General features: G+C 41.5%; 1 protein-coding gene across 5 annotated transcripts in view; it reads right to left on the reverse strand.

Moving 5' to 3' along the window:
* The window catches only part of WDR59 (WD repeat domain 59), a 102,869-nt gene that overhangs the window by 42,204 nt on the left and 42,581 nt on the right, over nt 1-18,084 (reverse strand). For 3 of the 5 annotated variants that reach the window (XM_032486740.1, XM_006179212.3, XM_032486741.1), the window contains exons 18-21: nt 16,355-16,508; nt 6,695-6,828; nt 5,549-5,630; nt 1,506-1,618 (exon numbers count right to left, since the gene is read on the reverse strand). In XM_032486740.1, the coding sequence (XP_032342631.1) occupies nt 1,506-1,618; nt 5,549-5,630; nt 6,695-6,828; nt 16,355-16,508 (483 nt within the window). Of the gene's footprint in view, nt 1-1,505; nt 1,619-5,548; nt 5,631-6,694; nt 6,829-7,413; nt 7,506-12,502; nt 12,560-16,354; nt 16,509-18,084 lie in introns of those variants that run through there. The other 2 variants (XM_014554646.2, XR_004322514.1) reach the window with 2 other exon arrangements.

An 18,084-nucleotide genomic window follows, 5' to 3' on the forward strand; every position in this document is an offset into this window, starting at 1 on the left:
TAGAGGTTATTACAAGATAAGTGAACACAGTTTCCTGTGTTATATACAGTCAGCCCTGGCTGGTTATCTATTTTATATATGTTAATTCCAAACTCCTAATTTATCCCTCCCCAGAAGGGAGAATTCTTGATTCTGCCTCAAAAACCCCCATCAGGAACCAAGGCTTTCCACGGATGCAGTGGCTTGATCTCCTTTGAGTTTGGCTAACTGTGTTTGGGAGTAACATGTAATGGAGTATTACACATGACCCAGGTAACCAATATGAAAGCTCCCGGTTGGCCTCCAGGCCTGGGCTCAGACTGGAAAGTAGCTTCTCTGAGAACTAAGTAGACTTGACTCACATTCAAGTGCAGTCACACATGCTCTCTCAGCCTCCCCAACTCCAAGGAGGCATCACAGTGCTTTCTGGGGGTTCTGATGACCTCCATTCATAGAACCCAAGGCCAGGGGAAGGTGCTCCAAGAGCACGGTGCCACCACAGCATGGGAGCAGGTCACAGACTTGGGAGGTGGCAGGGTGAACATGAGCTATTAAGTAAGGACAACAGGGAATGGTTTTAGCTTGCAGGTACTCGTATTCCCTTTGCTCCCTTCAGGACCACCATGCTAGACCAGGAGACAGGGATCACAAGGACTTGGCCTTAGCAATGGAGTTAAACTGATACTTTCCTACCAAGCAATGTCTAATATTTTTTAAGGTGTTTTCACACTATCTTCTCAGCCCCAAACGAAGTGGGTAGAACACGCTCTAGCATCCCTGCATTACCACGAGGCAACTGAACTGGGTGCCAGGTCTGGCCTCAACAGGTAAGTAAAGCAAACCCCCACCTAACAAGTAGAGCTGCTCTATCTCTGTCAGGACTTGGGCCTGTGGAGGTTCCAATGGTTGTACCTGGTTGTAAATCATTTTGCACATTGTGTTTCCAGTTTGCTGTATTTCGGTGCAGTAAGTCAAACACAAACTCAATGTTTTCATAAATTGCCTAAAGGGTAAAAGCATCATGGCCTTTGGAAAATATGAAGGCCAACATGCAATTCTCTTGTCTGCTTGCAGGGGCAAGACTCTACAGCACCCGAGAAATTTTCTACCTCAAGAACTCAAACACGGGGGTAGGATAGAGCTCAGTGATAGAGCACATGCTTAGAATGCACAAGGTCCTGGGTTCAATCTCCATTAAAATAATAATAATAGTTTTAAAATTAAAAAAAAAAAAAGAGCTCAAACTCCTGTGTTCAGACTGATGTGACTTCTGGGCCAAAGCACAACTCTCTAAAGGACACAGGATTCTGAAATCCTTGTGATAAATGACATCTATTGCATAGTTCCTCCTGCTGTAAGAAGTGAGTTCTGCATAGAAGTTCCTGCAGCACTGAAAGGAAAGGTCTCACATCCTCTTACCAGGCCTCAGGCTGTTGCACTTTTCTCTTAGACAGTAACACTGCAAGTGTTTACAGACCTAAAATTGACATCACTCATTTTCCTCACTTTTAGCTCTCAAAACCTACAGGGACTCCAGCAGCTGTCGCCCAAACGGATGTCGAGCCCAGGGTGTTTCCAAATCTGGGTCAGACTTCGGACCAAGGCAAAGATCTGTAGCTACCGTAGCCAGCGACCAAACCTAGACAGATCAAAGAGAGACACCCACACTCAGACCAGGGAGCCCAGGCCAGGGAACCATGGAAGCACAAGAACCCCCCTCTCCTCCACCCACAGCCCAAAGCCTTGCTACTCTGCTGGCGGCCAAAGCTGGGAGCTTACTGAAATGCAGAACTTGAGGCCCCACTCCAGACCTACTGAATCATAATTTGCATTTTAGCAAGATTCTTGGGGGACATGTATGCACATTTGAAAAACACTCTCCTTAAAAACTTTTTATTAAGCAGACTTCAGAGAAATGACACCAGGCAATAACTTTATTGGGCAGTCTATTTAACCACTAGCTCATGTGACTTTTTCTGCTGCTTCATTGCGAACTGGCAGGGAGGGAAAAAAAAATGTATTCGGTATCATACTTAAGCTCTGTCCTTTGCCCAAATAATGAAAAACCTTGTGGCTTCCGTGACAAGTTTTAGCGCACTCTCTGAAGCTACAGAAAAATAGGCCAAGACAAAATAGACTCGGCTTCTTTTTGTTGACATCAAATCTTGGGACTATCTCCAGACTTGAAATCTCATGGGACTTAGAGTCATCAAGCAGAAACTCAAGTCCATGAAGCTTTACTAAATCCAAGATCTAGCACACGCTAAATACATCATTCCTTCAATAGAGCCCCTTCTCCTCCATACCTTTAAAAATGGAATACTACTTTTGGGAAATCTTTGTTAGTAGCAATATATCACTGTATGCCCACTAACTGGAAAGCTGTACTAGACTCCAAGATAAACTCAAAAGGAAGAAGATACAGACTTTGAATCAAGGAGTTTAAAATAGAAGAAAAAAGAATAAGCAAATAAAAATACTGAAAAACAGGTATAGAAACACATCAGATAAGTGAAAAAAAAAATCAATTAAATCGTGTGGCACCAACATACTTAAATAATGCCCACGAGTACTGGTTCAGGTGAGAAACATTCATGTCTATAACCAGTGGCACATCTGGATGGTTGCTAAAGGAAGTTAATGGGTTTCTGGGATAGGAAAGTTTGTTTACTCCCCCGGTTGACAACTTGGGCACATTATTTCCTCACTTCTAACACACATTTCCTAAATGCCTTCAAAAGAAATAGCTGACACTGAGGTTTATTTATTTCTGCAGCTCTCTGCAAAAGGATATACACATCATCTTCAAAATGTGCACAAAGAATTTTAAAAAAATTCTCCAAGCATCTGCACCAATGTCAGTTCCATCTCATAAGCAATGCCAAACCACAATGATGACTATAATTGCAAGAACGGCAGCAATAACTTACCACATATTGGGTATTTACCATCTACCAGATACAGGAATGGAAATTTTACAGGTTACCTTGTTTAGTTCCTGTAAGGACCTTAGAAGTATTCAGTTTTGTTTTGTTTTGGTTTATTTATTTATTTAACACAAGGACATCTATTTTCATAGAAAAAATAGGGAGGTATAGCCAACCAAGAGTTAAAGTTAACAATGGCAATCTCTGGGGAGGTGGGTATAGCTCAGCGGTAGAGTGCATGCTCAGTATGCACGAGGTCCTAGGTTCAATCCTCAGTACCTCCATTTTAAAAGTAACCCCCCCCCCGCCAAAACAAACAATGGCAATCTCAAGAGCGGCGGATTACGGGGGAAGCCCACAGTCTACACTTTCCTAATGTTTGATGCAGCTTGTTATCTTTCCCCTACAAATAGCTTGCGTTAAGTTTTATCATCATCGGTTTAGGAGCAACGTAATTGCATCCTTCAGAATGGCACCGTGCCCTCTGGGTGTGCACCCGGGAAGGCCGGCGCCTGCAGGTTGTGGGCACTCGCTCGTCCCACACTGCGTGAACAACTGCACAGATGCCACGCGAGTCCCAAGGAGGCGCACGCAGTCTGAGACCAGTGAGGGTGCGGGGATGCCCTCGCCCTAAAGTCTTCCTTATCAGTGTTGGATTGAGGGAAAGGAACCGAGCAGAAGGATCTTTTGAACCTCCATAAGCCCGGTTCCATTCCCGTCAACCTTGCAGCCTCCCGGTTCTGCTTCTACCTCTGGGCAGGCCGGGTAGGATGTGACCGTCGCGGTCCAGGAGCCTCCCGGACGCACTTCATCTCTTATTTTCCTCACGGCCGCTCCACGAGGAAAAACATGCCCCGACCAGGGCAGGAACTCCCCAGGCACCCTGGTCCCGCGGAGAATGCGGCTGGCCAGGCCTTCGGCTTGCGACGCAGACCTTGGAGGACGCCCCGGCCACTGCTAACGGCCGTCTGGTCCGCACAGTTCCCAGGCGTCGCGCGACAAGAGCCCACTAAGCACACGCGCGGGAAAGCCCCTGCGCATGCGCATGCCCATCTGTAACTTCCCTATTTTACAATTGAGGAAGCGGACGTTTAAGATGATGAAATGGTTCTCTAGGCTTGCACAACCCCCAGAGTGACAGAGCCCTGGTGTAAACCCAGGAGTGTCTGAAACCGAGGGAGTGTCTTTCCACATTTCTCAGACTAGCCCGACCTTCCAAACCAACCCTGCCAGAAAAGTACTGGAAATTTAAAAAGGAAAAACAAAAATAAAAACACTTTAGGAAATCATTTTTCCTCAGAGAATACTTTTTCAGAATATGAACCAATCTTCTCATCCCCTCTACGAAGTAATGACTATTGTGGGTGTCATTTTACAAATATACACAGAGGCTGAGAGAGCCCGAAATTCTGTGCCCAGGGCTACACCACTGCTGAGCGGCAGCGGGCCTGCGCCTCCAGTCAGAAATTCCACACTATTTTATTTCCCCTACTTCGTTTTGCCTTCTCAGTGTTTGCAAAATTTTAGCTGGCTGGGTCCTTAAAGAAATAGATTAAATCTGTGACTCAAGTTTCACTTAAAAGGGTTTGGGGCAGAGACAGGACAGTGTTTACTAGGAGACAAATGGAAATCTTTAGATTTTTAATCAGGTAAAAATCAAGGGAAGGTCTTAGCTCTGGATCACTCGGAGGGTTCTAAGGAAAACTAAGCAGACAGGACAATAGTACTTTCCATCACTCAATCTAACCTTCCTATTAAAGAATAGAGGGTGCAATGGAGACAGAACATAGGTTAGTGGCTGCCGAGGGCTGGGTTGGGGAAGAGGACACTGACCGGTGATAGATAAGGTGTGTGGGCTGCCTTTATAGGGTCATGGAAATGTTCCAAAATTGCAGTGATGGTTCCGAAACTTTGTGAATATTCTAAAAGCCACTGAATGGTACACCTTAAGTGAGTGAAATGCATGGTCTATGGACTTTAATCTCAATAAAGATGTTAAAAAAAAATAGATATATATATATATATATGTAGATATATAGATATATAGATATAATATATAGGAGCAACTTGCTTTAATGCAATGATGTGTTTCCAGCAAAGATGAAGGAAATTTAAAGTTTTGTAATATTACATCATATTTAAAAACTGAATATGTCTCCATCTTAAGGAATGCTTTGATAAACCTTTTATGAAATGAAGCATTTTTAAAAGTAAAAACACAAGGAGCAGGGGAAAATACAGCAGTTGTAGAGCACATGCTTAGCATGCGTGAGGCCCTGGGTTCAATTCCCAGTACCTCCACTGAAAAAAAAAAAGTAAAAAACAGAATTGAGGGTGTAAATAACAAAGATACAGATATCCACATTGAAGTATATTACAATCACCACGGCACTAGCATAGAAAAGAGATGTTATGAAAATACTTAGTAAATGCTTTAGGGCCTTCTCAACTAAGCACCAATAAGAAAAATAGCCAAGGGATTTAGACAGCTGTTCTAGCCCTGTAATTTGGCAAAGAAAATGGGAAAGGAATTACAAAACAGGAGGCACACCTTGAAATGTCACTCAACCACAACTATAAAGTGAAAAGAACCTGCTCAAAAAGACAAATCCAGATCTCCAACCAAAGGGATGGAAAAATACCTGGACAAGATCCTTCCTCCCAACAAGCAAGGCGGAAGTAGCATTCTTCTGACATGTTTCTTGAATGTCATTCACATTCAATCTAAAATTAAAAAAGAATTTTAAAGTTTCTTTCCAGTCTCACTTCCTAAATCAATTACTCCTGGTTTAACAGATAAACTAAACACTGCGTCATTAGTTGCCACTCACAATGTTTTATTTGTATTGGCGCTAAGTTCCCTTTCAGTGCAACGGGTTACCTACAGCTGAAGTGATGCTGTGAGTTCAGGCCTAGGGAAGGTGAAATTGCTCACCTCTTCAAAGTCAGGGGAGGAGGCCAGACTCAAAGACCAATTTGCCAGCCAGCTTTTCTGGGAAGTTCCCCAAGCTTAAGGGTTGAATAAAAACTGATTTAGATAACGTGTAATATTGACTATAGTTTCTAACGCAAGGAGTAGTATGCCGTGTATATATAACAGAAAAATATTTTTTGTTATGTGTTCAAGTTCAGGAAGAAGGGGAACCACAGGCCAGCTTCTGTGTGCCTGTCACTCACCTCCCAACTCCCTTCAACCAAAGTGGCTCTGCTTTGAACTGTTTTACATATTGAATGTAGGATGCAGAATTCTGAGACTGTTCACAAGATTTCTGCCCCTGCTGGATGCACTTTGTATGAACCCTCCCTTTAACTGGCAAGACTAGTAAATACTGATGGGATATCACTCCAAAGATCATCAAAGGGAGATTCTCCTGGGTGGGCCTGACCTAATCAGGTGAGACCATAGCTGGGGAAGCATCAGACACTCCAACTGGTATCAAAGAAGATGAACCTCCCAGAGTTCTCTGGCTGCAAGGAACTGAATTCTGCTAACAATGTGAATGAGCTTGGAAGCTGGCTGACTCTGTGATTTCAGCCTGGGGAGACCCTGAGCAAGGACCCAGGTAAGCCACGCCCAGACACCTGACCCAGGAAAACTGTGAGATAATCAATGTGTGTTGTTTAAGTCATCAGGTTTGTGGTCATCTGTCATGCGGCAGAAGAAAGCTAAGGCACTGTGCTTCTCCTAAAACTGCTTTTGAAGAGAGGATACCAGTATCTTAAAAATAAATGACTCTGATACTCATGTCTCAGTGAGAAGCACGGTGCAGCTGAAATTTTGAACTTACATGTACAGTTCTCCCAGTGACTTGTGAACAGGAAGAAGGCAGGCGATATCCTGAATGATCACTTTCCCAGCAGCCTTGATTGGTCGATTGCCAGAGTCTGATCCCTCACGCTTACTTTTCCACCTCCTTGATTTCTGGGGGAGACAACAAGATATAACTAATGGGGACTTGGATGCATGGAAACCTAGGGCAGCAGAGCATAGCACAGCTGGGTCATTGGTAATTTGCAGAGACTTTGCATTATATCATGCCCACAATTATATTAATCAGCATCTGTAGGAAATAAAAGGATGACAAAGGGCATTGAGCTCGTGGTCCAAAGTCCTAATAGGAAAATAAGCACTCACTGCAGTGCTCTATACATTCTGCAGGTGCTCAAAAATAGATACCTTGAATTAAAAAGAATAAAGAAAGGAAGAACGGCTGGTAAATAAGTTAGTAAAGACCACAAAAGTGTGGGAGAAGAGCAACTTTTAAGGTTGGCTTCAGCCCTAGGTTCAAAGTTCTTGCTTGAAACTAATCAGAGTCTATTTTTTCTTTTCTTTTCAGTTTTAATAGGATTTGTTGAAAATTTAACTCAGACACAGCAGTGTGGGATCTGCAAAACTTCATCATTGGGAGGCAGACAGAGAAACTTAGCAGCTCAAGGAGAATCACCCTGTTTTTCCTAGTAGATTTGAATTATCTCTAAAATTGACCATTTAGAGTGTCAAAAATACCTGAGCAGAGGGACCTGGGTAATGGACGTGGAAGATCATGAGCAATTATCCTATTTCCCCAGAGCCTTCCCGACAAAGGGCCACAGAGGAGCCTGTGTGTGAGAAATGAGAGACGTCCTGGAAAATGAGAATTATGAGAGCATAGCCCCATCTAGTATCTTCAAAATGCCAACCAGCCAAGGGAGCAACATTCTATTTTACTATATTGCCAGCAGTTGGAAAGGGGAAGCAAAGTGATTCAGGAGGGAAGTGACATATTTATTAACAAAGAAGGCAAAAGGAATGAGTGAAAGGGTCTGTAATGTGGAGTCAGAAAACCAAGATTTGCTGGTCTTATTACCACATGCATTGGCTCAGTGTGACCCTGGGCATGTTCCTTTTTTGCTGCAAATTCAGGCTCAGGTCACTCTCCCTTTGCTCATTGGTCATTTTGGGCTCATGATGAGCTCTGTGGTTCTAATTTCAAAAGGTTAATCAGGGGACAATGAAAAGGTAAAATTGTAAAGTATAAACTGAAAAAGTATAATTTAATTATCTATAACTGTTACGAATGTACAGAAACTCTTGGGTATGTAGATTAGATCATTATTTAGATAACTCCCAGATAAATTCATTTTCCACCAGTGATTTTTATATAATCGCTCCTCCAGAAATTCGTCACTCTATATTCAGGCATTTCTGAGATGTCCCATCTAATCCCCAAAGTTGTCCAATGCATCTAACTTCCTATAGGATTAGTAAGTGTCATGGAACCTACTAAACCCAGGACACTCAGACTCAGCACATGGCAAGTAAATGCAGACATTGAGCTAAAGTATCTGAATTGTTCATCATAATTTGTAAATACATATGCCACATTATCAATTTTGAACCTTAACCCATTTGGTCTTAGAATCAGTTCAGTTACTATTTATCCATACACAAGTCATTGTTCTGCAATACAAAAGGAAGCTTCAGCTATTCCTGGCAGGTAGCCCTTCAGTTCTCTGCTAGCCCTGTTTATTTTCTAAAGAAGATCCCTGATGTGGGTGCAAATAAGGGGAGAGTGGGTTCAAGAGCAAACAGCCTATTAGAATGGGCTGAAGCCAGGCAATGACAACCCACACAAGACGGTGTCGTCCCACGTGCACAAAGCACATTGTCCAGTTTTAGGCAGGGTGACTCGGAGTACACTGACCCAGCAGACAGGAACCAGCATGATGTGGTTAACTGGAACAGGGAGGGCCTAAGTCCACAAACTCATTCCACTGTGATTTTCCTCCAGGTTTCCAGAAGTTTAAAAATCCTAGGAAATGACACACCCACAGATCCCATGTAATGAGTCATCTCAAATGAGATTTAGGGTACTGGACTTTTTCCTAAAGGCAGAAAGAAAAGAGCTACACTAAAAATATTCTGCCTGGAATCAAAAAGGATCCACTTAATTTCTTCTGGGTTGTTTGAAAGGCTTCTAAAACACTGTTCCAGGCACTCAGTCTGGCTCCTTATTAAAAAGAAAATGAGAAGCCCTTGAACAAGTGAGCAACTGACTACAGCTCCGTTTAACTAAACAGCAGAAACCAACGGAGGCCTCATGAGGGATGCGGTCTATTGCTTTCAGATCACACCAGAAACATCCACAATTCCCTGACTTCTTAAGCAAACCTAATGAAAGCATAATATTAAGGCCCCTGTGCCCCAAGAGGTTCATTTGCAAATAGACTAGTTCATGTAAGAATGTTTTTCCTAGCAGACTTGAAATGTTTCTAAAAAAGGATCATTTTTAGAACGTCAAAAATACTTGAGCGGGGGACCTGGGTAATGGACGTGGAAGATCACTAGCAATTATCCGATTTCCCCAGAGCCTTCCAGACAAAGGGCCACAGAGGAGCCTGTGTGTGGGAATGAGAGATGTCCTGGACACAAATCCAAGTGTACAGATGCGTGACTTGGTATTTAAAGACGTGTTTTATTGTGGACAACACTAACTCCCACAGCACCTGACAGAGGGGGCCCTGCCTCCGCTTTACCAATCAGGGTGTGAGGCTTACTCAAGGCCACCCACTCTCCTAAGAGCTGAGATCTGAACACAGGTTGTCAGGCTGCTAAACCCACACTTGTTAACCTGAGCAGGATTTTAGATGAAAAGGCAGGAAAAAAGTAAGTCCTCACTAAGCCATGTCAATAGTTTGGTCCATTTAAAAATGAATCCATTTCTGCATATAAGGAGATCAACGTCTGATATGCGTGAGGCCTTGCCAACACACTGTCATCTACAATTACTCACTTCTAAAGCCTCTTCTCTGCCAAGCACTGGGACTGCATTCTGCAGAGCCAGAGTACCGTGCTCCTGCGACAACAGGCTTCACAGGCCAGGCTCAGACCAAGATGCTGGGTTTCAGACCAAACTCACAAGACTGCACCTTGCACTGTGTAATCTCTTTTCCGGATTTGTTAGGATTCAGCACATTCAAGAGAAAAGAAAACTCAGAGTCCAAACAGACGTTTCAGGGCTCTTCTCCATTTGCAGTCTTGGGTTAGAGACATCAGGAGAAACCAGCCCATGTGAGTCAGAGTCATCAATAAGGACTTTAAAAAAAAAAAAAAAAACACTTTAATTTTGTGGGGGTTTTTTTCGGGGGGGAGGTGGTAATTAGGTTTATGTTTTTACTTATTTTGATGGCAGTACTGGGGTTGAACCCAGGACCTCGTGCATGCTAAGCACATGCTCTACTACTGAGCTACACCCTTCTCCCATCAATAAGGACCTGATAAGTAGGGGGAAAATATAGCTCAAGCGGTAGACTGCATGCTTAGCATACATGAGGTCCTGGGTTCAATCCCCAGTACCTCCTCTAAGAATAAATAAGTAAACCTAATTACCTTCCCCCACCAAAGAAAAAAAAAAAAGGACCTGATGAAAATGTAAAGACAGTGGTCTGGGGTAATTTTCTGCAATTGTCCTTCCCTGAATTATGGAAATCAGAGTCTGAATTTCCTGGGACTTCCCTGTCAACTTCTTGAGACACCAGGCTTGCAGGTGCTTCCCTGTTTGATCTGTACTGATGTACAGGTGATGTTTTAGGGAATCTCGCTAAGCTGCCTCTGAGCCTATAATAGAAGGAGACTCCCCAACACAGGATCACTCAGATTGTAGCTGCCACTAAGAATCAAACTGTAAAAAAAAAAAATTAAGGGACAGCTCTTTTTGTTCATTTAATCCAGCAAGGAATAACTGCAAAACATTATTTTAAAAATCTTTCAGAGGGTCACAAAATAGTTTTGTTTAATTTGGTGGTTGATGGTTTTTAAATATGAAGTATTTCCCATTCAGGCTACAGAGGTCACTTAGTAATCCAGTCCCGCAGCCAATTATTCTGGGGATTCAAATCCAACCAGGCTGTCTGAATGAAGTTACAGTAAATTTTAAATCAGATGCTGGGACCTTAGGTCCCTGCTGCTCCCTAATGAGCATGAATAATCTTTCAGGGTGTTTCCTCCAGTGCTTTGGCAACAAAAGGGGTTCAGATCCCATCCACACCTCCCCAAGACTTCTCTGCCTTAGTATCTTGCTGGTGATTTTAGGAGTCTTTCTTGTCTGAACAACTGTCAGGTGACAACAACAGTGACATACCGGGCTGAGGTGTGGCTGTCCCCTCCGGGTGAAGGGCACTGTGGCCCCAAAGCCCCCTAAACATCCTGCATTGCTCCGGTCCCACTCTGACAGGCTTAAAATGTGGACACTTTTCTGTGCAGTAAAATCAGTACCTCTAGGAGGCCAAAGACTCTGCACTTCTCTTAGATCTTCTCAATGCCCCAGGGAAAGAAAACACCCCTTCCCCACAGATTTCATGAGCAGGGATTGAGGGAGGAGAGACAAAGCAAGACACACAAGTTATCACACGATGAGACCAGGATGCTCCTCTGAACAGACCAAGAAGGTGTTCATGGAATTATGGGAAAGAGGACAGGGGAGAACGGGGTGGGGAGGGAGGCACTGGTGCAGAGAGCACTGAATGACAACCAATAGCCAGCTTGCGACTGTACCACCAGTGTTACTGCTACAATTGGAGGCAACATCAATGCCAATAAACGGGTTAAATGTAAAAAGAGCCCAAGAATAAGCCACCAACTGCTTCGCAGCAACCCCATCAACAATACATAATCAGTGGAGTGGGCAGTGAGTCAAAATGAGTTCCTATTTAAATAGCAGCAGGAGCAGGCACTTCTGGAAAATCAGTGGAAACACAGCAGTCAGGTCGGTGGGACAGTCTTCTGAAGAAAGGTGGCCATGCTGGCGGCACTGCCTCCAAGTTGTTGGGCAGCAGTGGTACTTGCTCATCAGGGCTCTGGATTTCAACTGGTTTATATATGAAAAGGCTGTAAGACTATCCCCCCTAAATATTTTTTTTAACACCAAATGAAATTTATACAAAAGCCTCAAGGCTGCCTTGCACAGCCTAAGGTCATCTTGGCACTACTGAAACATGAAGAGGGTGGAGAGGAAGACAGAAGAGGAGAGAATAAGCAAGAGAAAAGGAAGAGAGGATGTCTATAGCAGAGATTTTGTTAACAATATTGATGGCAAGGGGAAAATCTGCCCCAGGAAATTCCCCAAGGATTAACAACTAGCTTAGGCGTCATGCCAATGAAGCAGGTGGGTACTTCCCTCTGTGAACTAGACCAAGATGATAAAACAAGAGACAAAATGGTAGAAGCCTCTTATATCTTCCTCTGCTGCCCACCCCCCATGCCAGAGGTAGGCTTTTGAAAGCTCTATGAAATTAGAGAAATATTCCAAGAGAAATCAGGTGAGCTAAAGGCTTATAATCAGGGTTCTTTCCAAGAAACCCAGTATTTAGCCTCATTTTCAAAGAATTCCATTCACCATCTTTAACAGCATTAGTATGCACCCATTTGAAACTGATGGAACCAGCAGGCAAGTCCTTGGTGCCCGACTCCCAGGAGTGAAAAATTGATCGTGCTGGTCCTGAAAACCAGCCAGCCTGTCATTTCAGGTTCCTTAAAGCCAGGCAGGTGGCATTTTATTCTTGGGCCTTTGGGCAGAGACAGGATTAGTTAAGGAAAGCATTTGCACAGCGCACAGTACCGGGAAGTCGTTAATTGCTTGTATGGACCAACGCCGCCGGGCAGAGCGAGGAGACATCTGTGCGTGAAAACGTTACACCCAGGAGGAGGGAAGAAAAACACCAAGAAAATTAAAAGGGAAAAATATAGAGTAAAATGAAAGCTTCCTACACATCTGCTGGATTCTAAGATACCATAATCTACTGCAAAATTGGGATTGGAATGACTGAAAAATCTGAAGGTCTCAGCAAAGCAGTATTTGGATTCCCTCCACCCACCCAGCCCCACCCTGAACCCATCATACCCCGTACACAGCATCAGTGTTTATGTCCTTCAGTCCAAAATACATTTCAAGATATTAGGAGGCTGATGTCCACATGGCTCTGACAGAGGAACTATGATGGAGATTTGTGGTTCTCTTATGATTAAGATCATAAGATCATAACAGGTGAGAGCTCTGCTTCCCCTTCAAGAGCCCACGTATGTGTGAGAAGATTCTCATTCCTTAAAAGGAAGAAGTTCCTCGACAGATTCAACACCAAATTGTTTTTGGTGTGTGGCTGGGGGCACTGGGGAATTGAAAGTCTTGACCTTAGAACCACAGGACCATCCTCAGGATGGAGCCACAAGGAAGCGAGAGCCTGAGAAATGAAGGTGACACTCTCTAGGGCTCCTGCCAACCACATGAGTGTCCGTGTGAAACAGGGAGGGCAAAACACTGTTTGGGGGAATCAGAAATTCTTTTCTCTCTTTTTTTTTGGGTCAGAATTCCTTTTTTTTTTTAATTGAAGTATAGTTGGTTTACAATGTGCTAATTTCTGGTATACAGCAAAGTGATTCAGTTATACATATATATATTCCTTTTCATATTCTTTTTCATTATAGGCTATTACAAGGTATCGAATATAGTTCCTTGTGCTATACAGTAGGACTTTGCTATTTATCTATTTTACATATATAGTACTTAGTATCAGAATCAGACATTATTCTATTAACTTCAAGACCTCCTTCGTTATTTACATCAGAGCTATTTCAGTAACCTAAACTAAAGCAAATGTGGGAGGGTGCCAATTTAAAAAATGTTTAGAGGGCAATGCCTAATGTTTACTGTAAGTTTAATTTACCTTTTAATTTACCCTAAGAATAAATAATATTTCATCAGCTATTAATAGTTGGTCTAGTTACCAACTGAATGTTAGTATCTCTCTGTGCTTTCTAACTTCCTATGAAATGTGATTTTTTTTTTTTTACATCTCTCACACTTAAAAAAATTTTAAGAGTGAACACTGGAATTCCATTTGGAGACTATCTGGGTGATATAACAATATAACCTAAGTATGGCAAGTTAAAAACACACAAAAACAAGAGAAAAGAGTCCCCAGTGGCTGTATGGAGATTTCTGGTAATCTCCAAAATACTCTGTAATTCCTTCATTGCTGTATTTCAATGCAGTTGTATTCTTTTCCTTTATTCTTAGTCATTTAAAGCTCTCAGGGGTAGAGACCTAAACAGAAATAAAAGTATGTAGGAGATAAAATTTGGGCTGAAAATGAAGACTTACGTACAGAAAAATTTAGTAAACTGGAATTGCTTCCAGGAAAAAAGTAATGAAAGTGATATTATTTAACCTGTGAAACTAGATACCCGAGGATCAGAAAATATTCCTCGAGGGATAAAACTGTATTGCCTTCCGTGAGGAAGGTAAGATGGCCTATATATGATATTATGGCCTTTTTTCCAAATCTTTAATTCCTCTCCTATGCCCCATGTAAATGGGATAGATATGAACAAACTTCAAGGAGAATTTACAAATTTATTTCAGATTCATCACAAAATGACTGACTTCAGTTATTAAGCTGATTTTAGCTTCTCATTAGGTTGAACCACATGAAATTTTTTTAAGGTCAAAAAATGGTGAAATATCAGCAATTTTATATGATTTAACCTAACAATTACTTTATGTCATCCATTAAAATATGCCTCCCTCCCCCAGGGCTTCCGGGTATCTTAGAATATTCTATTTATTGGCCTGTGTGACTGTTAATTCACTGAATTATATATCTATGAATCATGACCTTTTCTGTACATATGTTATACATTAATACAAAAGTTTCATATAAAATTATATAAAAGTGTCTCCCCCCACATTTTGTTTGGTCACTGTCTGAGATAAAATCCAGAGACCACTTACTAGGTCATCCTAGGGGACTATAATAGCCCATTTTCTGTGGAGAAGCAGCACACTGGAAATCACCCCAAACTGAAATATAACAATCCTTCCTCCACTCCTCAGTAGATCCTGTCTGATAAGAGGTAATTATCCACGTGCCTTTGGTCTCTCTTCATGATTACGGTGTTTGTAATAAAAGAGGCCAGACCACCAAAAACACAAATGTAGGCTTTACAAATGCTTCTGCATTAGGAGAGGTCCCATCTCAGAACCGGAGTTATTTTGACTAAACATGGTCTTTACACACTATCACAGGGACAAAAGTGCTAGTCGATCTGTGTTGCCCAATCCGAACCCAAGCATGAGTAGCATGTGGCATGATTGGAAGGGGAATTCAGAACTGCCTCTTTGACTAAAAGATCTCCTCAACCTGACCCTGATACTACAGAAAATTCCCACATTTACCCAACCGTGAGTTTGCTCAGCTATTACGTCAGTAAAATGCCTGAGTTCCAACCAGTATATCAAATCATCTAACTAATTACCTGCTAGCTTGCAGAAAAAAGAAAAAAATTTTTTCTTAATGTAAAGGACTTGGGAAGATCAAGGTATTCCAAGGTGTGTGACAGCTGGGGCTGGCGGTGAACCCCATTAGAGATGTGAAGAAGGGGACTGGAAAGTTGGCTAGAAAGGCAACAAAAAAAATAATCACTTTCCCATTCAACTGAAGGTTTTGCCCAAGACTGGTCCTGCCTCAAGCATCAGTTCCTGCCACTCATTTCGGTCACATACACCCCTAACACTGGAGAAAGTCAGAGACGGCCAACCATCACGTCAACTGGACAGTTAGACACTATACTGCAATTGAAGTGAAAACACCTCTAACACTTGCTGGAAATAGGAGTTTTATTTTAAATAACTCAATTTTTAAAAAAAAACGTAAATTTTAATTATAGTCAATCTATCATTTCTCAATTATTGGGGGACAGCAACAAAGATAAGGACTGAGTCTGTGAGTAGCTCAGTGGTAACCATTTAATACTTCATGGCAGTTAAAAGCTAGTTTAAGCCAGACTCAATCTGACAACACAGAAAGAGTTCCCAGAATCATTCCTAGGCTCTCCCGACATTCTCTACATTGTTGTCGCCAAAGGCGTCTGACAGCTTTACAGCTACTTTAAGAGTAGTTCCTTGAGAACCCAGGAACAGGAGGACAGTTTCAGGTAGTTTCTGTATAAACTGGTCCATTCCAATGGATATTTCAGTGCAGATCTAGTATAAAGTATAAAACCTATTAGAAGTCAACTCTAAAACTTCTCACAACTATGAAGCTCCAAATATACCAGTATTCTAAGCCTTCCGAAGCATCCCTTAATTTGCTGGCAAACATCAGAATACCAAGGAAGATCTGAAGCTAAATGATTCTATCTGAGAGAATGGGAATCAACTTAATTAATGGAGGTCACAAGGACAGGGTTAAAGAGAGGAAAGAATACGGATTACAACAACCCCTCACCCCCCATATAACTAACTGTGGTTAAAACTAACTGAAAGGAACAAAGCAATGGTCTTTCTTTAACGCACTGACTATGAATGGGAAAGACTTTGGGGGATCGCTAATGTGGCTGCTGTGTGTGGCAGGCAGGGAGACACCAAGAATCTGGGGAAGGGATGAGAATCCAAGGCCATGGCTCTGCCACTTACCCGCTCCTTGTAGTAGAAGCTGCTGATGGAGACCTGCTCCTTCTCACTGCGCGTGGGACTCCCACTGTACAAACGGAGGTTCCCTGGGGCCTCTGTGCGGATCTTCATGGGTGCAATCAAGCCAGTGTGATAAGCAGACAAGGCCGAGAGAGATCTGTGGTTGAAAATACACAATTACCCACATTGGCTTCAGTCTTCCCATATTTCTAAGCAGTGCTGTTCTTAACACTTGATGAAACTAAGAGGAAAGACAGATAAAATGGGGAAACAATGGAAACACCAAAAAAAAAAACCAAACAGAACTTTTAGAACTGAAAAATACTTAATCTGCGAAAACAGAGACTGTTTCTATGACTATTAACATATAAAATTCAAAGGAATCTACACACTACTTAAATGTGAATTTAGATACAAGGTCAATCTACAATAATCTCCAGTATTTCTGTATATTAAAAACAAACATTCGGAAAATAAATACTTTTTAAATTGCTTTTGTAATAGTCTCAAGACACACTAAATACCTATGAACAAATTTAAAGGAAGAATGTGCATTGAAAATATGAAATACTGCTGAGAGAAATTAAAGAAGACCTGAAACAATAGACTGTTAGTAGACTGGAAGGTTCCATACTGTTAAGATGTCAATTTTCCCCAAATTGATCAACAGAACAGACACAATTCCAATCAAAATATGAGCAGAATTTTGTAGAAACCAGTAAACTAATTTCATATTTTTGCAGAAATGTGAAAAATATAGAATAGACAACACAATGCTGAATGAAGATAATAAACTTGGAGGCTTAAACTACCAGATTTGAAGACTTACTATACAAACCTGCATTAAGAGTATATGTTGATGGGGGAGTATAGCTCAGTGGTAGAGCACTTATTTAGCATGCATGAGGTCCTGGTTCAATCCCCAGCACCTCTATTAAATAAATAAATAAATAAATAAATAAATAGATAGATAAACCTAATTATAAATAAATAAATAAACAAGATTATTTTAAAAAGTGTATGTTGGCATAAGGAGAGACCAAGAGATCAAAGGAAAAAATAAAATCCAGAAATAGATCCAAACATATGGTCAATTGATCTTCAACAAAGGTTTCAATGAAAATCCAGTAATAGGGAAATCTTTTCCATAAATGGTGCTATATATATATAACAACTATATATTCTCTACTGAAAAAAAAAACCTACTTACCTACCTGACCCCCTACCTCACATCAAACACAAAAATTAATTTGAAAAAAAATTAATGTGAGATTGATTACAGGCCTTAAATAAGGAATTAAAAACTACAAACTTCAAAAAGAAAACTCAGAAGAATATTTTCATCTTGAGATAGGCAGAAATTTTTTTTAAGACAGGACACAGAAGCACTAACCCCAAAATTTAAAAAGTGATAAACTGAACTGCATCAAAATTAAAAACTGCTGATAACTGAAAATTGTTAAAGGAGAAAGGCAAGCCACAGATTAGGAGAAATCAATACATACATCCAGCAAAGGATATGCAACCAGAAATGATAAAGAATTATCACAAATAGATAATAAGAAACACAAGTCAAAAAAAAAAAACAGTCTCAAAAAAATTGGGCAAAGTACTAGAATAGGCACAACACAAAAGACGATACCCAAGTGGTCAATTAGCACACAAAAGCAGCTCACCATCATTAGTCATCACCAGGGAAGCACAAATGAAGCCACAACAATACTACACACCCA

Source organism: Camelus ferus, chromosome 9 (assembly GCF_009834535.1).
Source record: "Camelus ferus isolate YT-003-E chromosome 9, BCGSAC_Cfer_1.0, whole genome shotgun sequence".
Taxonomy (NCBI): Eukaryota; Metazoa; Chordata; class Mammalia; order Artiodactyla; family Camelidae; genus Camelus; species Camelus ferus.